At 42.5% G+C, this 8,476-nt stretch overlaps 1 protein-coding gene across 1 annotated transcript in view; it reads left to right on the forward strand.

The window, feature by feature from the left end:
* The window catches only part of ANTXRL (ANTXR like), a 68,280-nt gene extending 62,577 nt beyond the window's left edge, over window positions 1–5,703 (forward strand). Inside the window, 1 exon segment of the mRNA XM_064144785.1 lies at window positions 548–5,703. Coding sequence (XP_064000855.1) covers window positions 548–778 — 231 coding nt within the window. The 3' untranslated portion in view covers window positions 779–5,703.
* The last annotated feature ends 2,773 nt before the right edge of the window (window positions 5,704–8,476 follow it).

Here is an 8,476-nt window from a genome sequence, read left to right on the forward strand (position 1 = left end):
TTTGTGAATGAAGTCGCATCTGCATTGGAGCATGGACGACAGAAGCACTATCCCAGCGTAGTGATCAAAGCATAGGCACCAGCTAGACTAACATCACTGTTAAAAAAGAAAGCTACAGAAAGTGGCTTTGCTAAGGTTGTTCCTCTAGTACAACCTTGTCTCTGCTCTGAGAGTTTTTTCAAGCACTGCTTTGTCAAGTTGGAGATCTCATCAAGACAAACACGACTTTGGAGCTGTGGCTTTGGGTAGATTCTGCATAGCTCTAGTCACAGAAAAGAGGGTACATGTTAGGAAAGTCACACCAGGGTCCAGTCCCTTTTGATTTAAATGAGTCCTAGGCTATTCTTTGTAGACAGGAGCTCTGAAACCTCAGGAAGGCATTGGTTTCTAGTGTTGACCTTTAAGTACAGCATTGTCTAAATGTCACATCTAGGACCCAGTGGATGATACTGGATGAAGGTCTCAAAGCATAGCCTGGCCACTCTGCTTACAGTCCCTTTATCTAGCTGCTGCTGAATGTAAACATCTGGATTTTTTCCCCCTCTAGGGAAGATGCATAAACTTCACTCGAGTGAAATCAGATGGAACCTCTGCTCCTTACAGCCCACCAACAAATCTACCATGGCGCAATGACGCTCCTCTCAACAATGCTTCAAGGAATCCTTCTCCACCTGTGTCTCTGCAGCCTCCTTCCCGGCAGCCCCCTCCTGGACCACCCCCTTCCCGAGCGCCTCCTGGACCTCCTCCTTCACGCCCACCACCACAGCCCATAGCTTAGAGTGCAGCAAACCCCTGATTGACAAAACACGTCTCTTTGCTGAACACAGCATATTTATTGAGTATTGGTTTACAGTTAAAGATATCAGAATTTGTTGCTGGTCAGCAAAAAAAGAAGAAAGCAAAAAAAAAAAAGGAAAAAGAAAAATGTGTCAATTTTAGTGTGTGAATATATTTATACCACATGTGCTGAGTAAGCATTCAGTGGATAGATTCAGAGCTATGGGGTATAGAAACAAACCAAAATGGTCATCTAGATACAGTATCAGCTTTTGTGTCTATACATTTGAAGATCTATTTGTGTATGACATTTTTCTGACTCGGTATGTCAGATCATTCATTAGTAACTGTAGCTTGTAGACATGCATCAGCGGTTTTGATAGCTGCCACCTGCAAGCTGGCTAAACATAGTTCATTGAGGAATTTGTTTTCTTTTCCCCAACAGTACTGCATCCAGATGTTAATATGGAACAACAATTGCAAAGTTAACTTTCTGACTTTTATTCTGCAGGTGGAATTTCCATGGAAGTCTTTAAAAAGGCTGTAACAGCAATGAGGTGAAATGAAACTATGTGCCAATAATCTAGCAGTAGCAATCTCGCTTAGAAGAGGGATATCTTCTTCTTCAAAGGAAGTCAGTTTTCAGCCTGCCATCTCTGCATATGTCTGAACTTGGTTACATAGGACAGCCATTGAAGGCCAGAGATTGGTCCTAGAAATCCAAACCTTTAACAAGACCTGGGTTCACATTTGTCCAAAGTTCAGAGGAAATTGAGAAAAACATTTTGGCTAGGTGTTTAGTTTTCGTTTGCAGGAAACACGATCCAAAACAGAACAAATATGTGCGTAGCTTGAGAATGAATGCTATAATATGGAAATGTCATGTATTATTTATATCAGCAGTATTGAGGGACTAATTCCATCCATGTTTAATTAGATACACTTCTTTTTGATCTTACTGCCAAGCAGAACTAGATCCTCTTGAGGAGTTTGTTTGAATCATTAGAAGTGGCTCGTTCCTTAGCCCAGTTCCCACTAATATGTAACCTTGCAGTCTACCTTTGGTTGAGAGGGCGTGGCATGGCCAGTATGAGCTTTTATCCATTTTACAGAATGTTTGGCAAGAGGATTTCCCAAACATTGTGACTGGTCACCTCAGTTCTGTGTGTCATCAGAAAGTGGTGTGAGCACCCACACAGAGGTAAGAATTTATGACGCGGGACTGTGGGACAGCCCATGAGTAGTATTTGCTAAGCAGTACTTGAGTGGGCTGTGCTCTGTTCATTCCCTAGTGAATCCAAATAATATCTGAGCTTGCTTTTTCTCCACTACTACTTATCATAGTATATTGGAGAAGGTGGCTGCAAATCTCTGTGCTGGTTTGCTTTGGTACTGTATTATGAGGATAGTCATAGAAATATGTTTATGTTGCATTATGACACAGCATATACCTATCTCTCCACCTCTGTGTAGGTGTGGGTGTGTAGCACATCACAGTGGTTATTGGCACATAAGAACATGATAAAACACTTAACTGTACCATGCAGTTATTCCAGATTTAAGGCTTCTTCATGCAGTTGTTACTGGCACGTAAAGTTGCACCGGTACAAATAGAAATCAGACTGACTATTTCCAGTGGAAATCCCACTTGCAGAACACTATGCCAAGCTCTCATTGGTCTGTGCTGATCACTGTGACATGCCGTGTGTATGCAGCTGAGGCTGTCAAAGATAAACTCAGAAGAACCACAGAGCCTCTTTCTCCTCTTGCACTGCTCTGCTCTCTTGAGTTATACTCTTACCTCATGTGTATTGGTGCAGGTAGAAGAATCACAGTTGTGGGTGCCAACTGGTCTTGGAGCTGTTCCTAATTTAGGCTTAAGCCAGCAAAGCACTTCTGCATGCATTAAAGTGCCTTGCAAGTCAATAAGAACAGCCTTATGTCCAAATACTTTGCTGACCTGTGACTTCCTTGTGATCAGAAAGGAGAATTGGAAAGCACTCAACCATATCTTTGTTCTTTTTGGTCACTTGAATAGGGCCTGCATAATTTGGTCTATAAGAATGGAATTCTCTTTGGAGGAGAGAGACGTGTGTGTGTGTCTGTGTGTGTGCAGGAAATGTGTAGGGTTTTATTTGGTTTCTCTCCCTTAAGAAAAGTTGCTCTGAGAGTAGAAGTCCTATGAATGGAAAGGCCTTTTGCAACCAGAGTGACTCAGTCATCAATTACTATGTCCATTTCTGTCAGCTGAATGATGAAACTAAAACATGTCCAAATTTCCACTGTAATTTTGGGGAAGCTCCACTTTTGACAGGAGTGAAAGGAACTGGGTAACTGCAGCAGAGAGGTGTGTGGGAAGGTGCTTTACTAGCAGAGATCGTTGGCTGGCATTTTTTTCATTGATTTCACCTGTGTGAAATAAACTCAACGGGTCTAAAACCAGTTGTAATGTGTTCATACAGCTGAAACTAACAGCCTCTCATGTTGGCTCTCTTAAGAGTAATTAGTAGGCAAATGCTAATTGGGAACTGAAATGGCAGAGTACAATAAAACCATTCCCCTGCCAGGACAAAGCATGGTGTTTGAGGGTGTGCTGCTTGTGGGAGTGAGGCAGACCACTGCTCTGAAGATGCCGAATCTTATTAGCAGGGAGATTGAAACAACAGTGGAACTCACAAATGATGTAACAATAAAAGGGAAAACTTATCACAAAATTAGTATCTGCTAAAAAAGTTGAATTGGTGGGTCAGGAGTACACTTTAGCTCACAAAAAATAAAAAAGCCCAGGAGACAAATTTTGTGTTGTCTTGTACCTGTACAGATCTTGAGACAAGTCAGTTGCATGTTTTCATGACTGTTAGAGCTGGTAGAATTTGACTCGCTCCCAGTGAGAATGAAGGCATGGGCTTTGGAAAGACTTCTCACAGTCATCCATTCAATGTGCCTGTTGTTTGCAGCTAAGGGGGACACACTGGAATAGCCAGTCTTGCAGAGAGAACAGATACTAACCTTTTCTGCAGAGCTTCTAAGTGCAGTGAGGGTAGGAGTGGTTTAGGCTTCCAGGTGATCAGATCTGTATACAGTAAAGCAGGAAGCACTATGAATTTGAAAATTAGATTCAGTATAAATGGAGTTCTCAGCATTTTCACTATATAAAATTAAGCATTTGGTGTGTATTTCTAATTTTGGCTGCTGCTACTGTGATGGGCACTGCAGATTTAATTTGCCAGTAAAGCACGAAGAAAGGAAAGTGAACCTGAACTGAATTGCCTTTACAAAGCTGGAAGCAACGAATATGCTGCACAGGCTGTAGAAAGGCCTTTCGGTTTTCTAGAGATGTACCCATTTGCAGTGATCTCAGGCACTATTAATAACACAGTAGGAGAAATTCGTTGCTATTTTACTGTCTGCTGAGCTTGATCCTTACCTGGTGTAAATCCACAGAGGCCGAGTAAAGTCAAGGCAGTAACACTGTTGTTTATCAGCTAAGAGATGGCTCAAAATAAGCGAAGAGATAAAATCCCTCTAACTGCCTTGATATTTGGGTGTTTGTATGCTTGTATGTCAGTTATGATTACAATAGCTACACTGCTAAGAAATGTTCTCACATGGGATGATTCCCCTATATATAATTTGAAACTTGAAAAAATAATCCAGTTGCTCTCCAAACCTAAGAGAAAAGTGTGGATTCAGAGGACCATTGGCTCATGCTTTGCATGGATGTGAAATGACTCAAGGCACAATGCAGCAGGGAAGGAACCCCCATGTGTCTAAAGCTGATACAGAACCGCATTGATCAAAGCATATTTATGGCCATCTTTCAACATCAGTATTGCCATCTGTGGGAGTTGCCTGCAGAGCAGACGGTCCTACATGTGAAAGGAAAACAAAACAAAGCAAAAAAAAATTCAAAGAGAAAGGAAAAGAATCAGCTCCTCATCTGAATGAACAAGCATAACAGTGAGTGACATTATTTCATGAACTGTGCCAGTTCCAATGCATGTGCACCTGGTGCTCCTAATGCTTTTTACTCCTGTTGGTCTTTAGACAACATAAGCAGTAATAATGCTTTCTCTCTTTCATTTTGTGTTGGTTATATTGTTGTTGTTTTGGGGTTTTGGTTTTGTTGTTGGTTGTTTTTTTTTTTAACAAACACATTTCACTGAGAAAACAGCCCTGCTTCTGTAAATATAGAGTTTAATGTGGAGGAGACAGCACACTTCTGGATGTTACTGCTGGACAGTTATTTATTTAAAAAGGGCTTAAGGTGAATCAATACAGGTGGCTCAGGTTACATGCATGCAAGTGTGATAATGCGGCATAGCATTTTCAGTTCTCTGTAGTTTAGGGGGAAGGGTAATTTTTGGGTCATCCTAGGTTGTCTAGAAATTTGTTACCGATCTGATCCTTTGGAATAATGCAGTGGAGATTCCTAACGTATATCGGTGCTTGAGCAGATGTGTAGATTATAATGGCGTTATTTTCATCGAGGGGGGGAGAAGGTAGTGAAGGAGAAAAGTTGTAGTTTATGAGAGAAAAGATGTACTGTACTAAAAATATTTGTCTTAGAAAAAGATGTGTTCTTAGAAACAGTGCGGCCATGGGCTGATACGCAGCCAAGGCGTGGCAATGGCAGGCAGGCAGATTGGAGAGGGACAGAGAAGTTTTACATGGAGGTGTGGGTTTGTTCCTGGTACACGTGGTACAGATTTCTGTAACTGATGTGCTGCTTCCATCTTATAATTGTATAACCTTTATGCATTCTTATGCGCCTGCTCCAGTTTTTTTCTGAGGAAAACCTTGCAAATGTAATGCCTGCATGCAAATGTGGGAGATGTAGCCAAAGTCTTATAATCCAACATAATGTAGTCTTAATGGATTCAAAATGAACAATAAAAGTGGTTACTGGTTAAACACTACAGAGAATGTCATTGAAGGGTCATTTTAAGAGGGAATAAGTTTGCTGGTACCTGATTTCTAGCCGGCTCAGCCGTCTAATGGGTCAAGAAGAAAAGACAGGGTTAGACTGTCAGAATTCCCACCCTCAAGTTTCTACTGATTATTTGACTAGAGACAATGCGTGTTCTGTGCCTAAGTTTCCTTTTTCTAGCCTGAGGGTTTCAGACTTTGCCTAATTCAAAAGTAAGCCATTGTTTGTTGTAAACCATTTTAGACCTGAAGTATCAGGACAAAAATGCTAAATTCTGCTGGAGTCAGTTCTCAAACACTGATTGACTTATGGGGCAGGATCTTGGCTTATTGCCGCTACCTTAAGAAAAGTCATTTAATGTAAATAAAAGCCGTGCAATATAAGCTGCTTAAGCTGAAGCCTTTAGCAAAGAGAAACTCTGTGGCAAATCCTGCATACACCTATGAGAACACTGGAGTCAGCAGACTTCAACTACTGGCTTTTAGGAGTCTTGCCTGAAGGACACAGGACTGGATCTTAAGACACCTTCTTTATTGTATCTGAAGCTAGTTTTTCCTTCCTTCTCTGCGTCTCTTCAAGCTCCATTGAGGATTGGGAAAGAGAAGGGCTGATGGAAACAACATGGCTGAGAAGGTCAGTAGGGGTAGGCCACAAAAATCTCCAACCCCACCAGGCTGTAATTATGGGTAATCAAGGCTGATGCAAAGCTGCTGAGCTGTGCTACACACTCAGTCTACCCAGCATGGCAGCCACAGCTGTGTGTGCAATTGCAGAGGAAGCTGTCCTTGCACACATGCAGCATGCTGAGCCCATGTGAGCCTCATCTGCAAAAATGGTGAGCACTGGTATCTGGGGCGGGGGGGGGGGGGGAGTGATAGCCACATGAAATTATCATGGTAAAACAGGTGGGCATCCTCCTCCCACTTGGCAGCTCCAACTGACTGTGCTGCTAATGGGAGCCAAAGTCGTGGACTCTGACAAAGAGCTCTTACTCGCTCCCCAACCTGGTAAGCAAATACCCAGAATGGTTTTGTGGTCTTCACTCTTTTTTGTTCCTCCATCAGCTTCTTAAGCAAAAAGCAGACTTGGGCTCTTGAAAGAGATCAGATAAACAAAAGCAGTCCTGGAGCCACAGGTCTGGGCATTTTTGTTCTCCATTAACAAAAACCCAACACTGGCTGCAGCTGTAGCTGGTTAGGTTTATGCATGCCTGAGACAGACGAATTCAGATCTGACCTGAACTTCCCCAGAGATGGGGAATGTGCAGATCCAGGGCTTTGGTTATGGTCTTAGCTATAAATAGTCCCTAGTGCTGATTTAGCATCTTTCATCAAACATACTTCACCATCTCAGGAGTGGCACTTACATATGAACGTACACCAGCATACCCTATTTGGCTGCATGGAAGTTGGCAGCAAGAACTTTCCTGGCTTCAGCAGTCTGAGCCAAGGACTGAAAAATGAACTTTCCCCCTATCCTCCCGTTCATTCCTTAAGAAACCACAGACAGAGTGTATTGCCTGTGCTGGAAGTTGCCTAATATCTACTCTGAATTTGCTTTGCCCTTGGAGTTTGGACTCTTCTCAAGCTTCATCAGTTTCTGCAGAAAAGTTCCCTCTTCCCTGCCCATTGAGGACCTCTTTTTTCACTGCAAGGGATAATGTCCTAGCCAGGTATTGCTCTGATCATTGCAGCTCAGGAGAACTGTAAGAAAATGGGATGAAATGAAAGAGTTTTGTGAAAAAAGGGAAACATCCTGCTGAAAGGTCTTCTGTGGGGTATCAATTGAGAAATGTTTCCTTTTAGTCTTTCAGAGATGCAGGATGGTTGTGCATGGATAAATACTTTACAGAATGTCCTTAGACACCCCATCTGTATCTCTGCCATAATGTTCACTAAAATGAGCTCTCCCCATGCCAACCTATCACTGCTGTGTAGTAGCTGAGTTGCCCATCATCTATGCTGGTGCCCTGCATCCTGCTGAGTGTCTGGGCTGTGATTTTCAGATGCGGACTGTTTCTTCATGGTAAAAATAGAGGCCCTGCAGAAATATCCTAGATCTCATGCCCCAGGACACCTCTCACTGGAGATAAATACTTTTCTCTCTGATGGTAGAGGGATGTGGATTTAGAGCATGAATCTTCTCAGAGAGCACAGGGGAACATAGCAGACAAGACATATCCACACATAATAAACACGTGTTTGACACAGGTTACTAAATAAAACAACTCTATCCTTATTGACCGTGACTCGGAGTGAAAACTCTGAGTGTTCCCAAATGTTTTCTAGTCTCTGTTTTTTAGTGCATAGGAAGTGTTTTGAGTTGAAAATAGGAGTCTCAAGACTTCTCTTCAAAACATGTATTTGGCCAACCAAAACCAATAGGAGAATATGGCAAGCGTACATGACAGCTCTTCTTCCACAACAACACAACCATGGCTGTTTTGTGCCTCTCTTTCCTGGTACATCAAGAAGAGCTTAGTTGAACGTGAACATGCCCTGAAGATGGGGATTAGTTCTGGTCAGCTTTAGGGTTTTTCTTTTCTAGATTTCTGAAACACCCATGTAAAGTGTGCTGGGATCATTGGTGACAGGGGGTTGCTAATGCAGCAGTAAGGCTGCTAGGCCTAATTCGAGCTGGGAAGTGCTGCAATGTCCTCAGCAGACAGGCAATTTCAGGCTCCAGGAACGCACGCAGACCACTTCTCAAACTCCCAAAGTCCATCTACCAGGACAGTCAGAGACAATGTTTGCTGTACCAAGCTAGCAG

The sequence above is a fragment of the Pogoniulus pusillus genome, chromosome 6, assembly GCF_015220805.1.
Source record: "Pogoniulus pusillus isolate bPogPus1 chromosome 6, bPogPus1.pri, whole genome shotgun sequence".
NCBI classification, from domain to species: Eukaryota; Metazoa; Chordata; class Aves; order Piciformes; family Lybiidae; genus Pogoniulus; species Pogoniulus pusillus.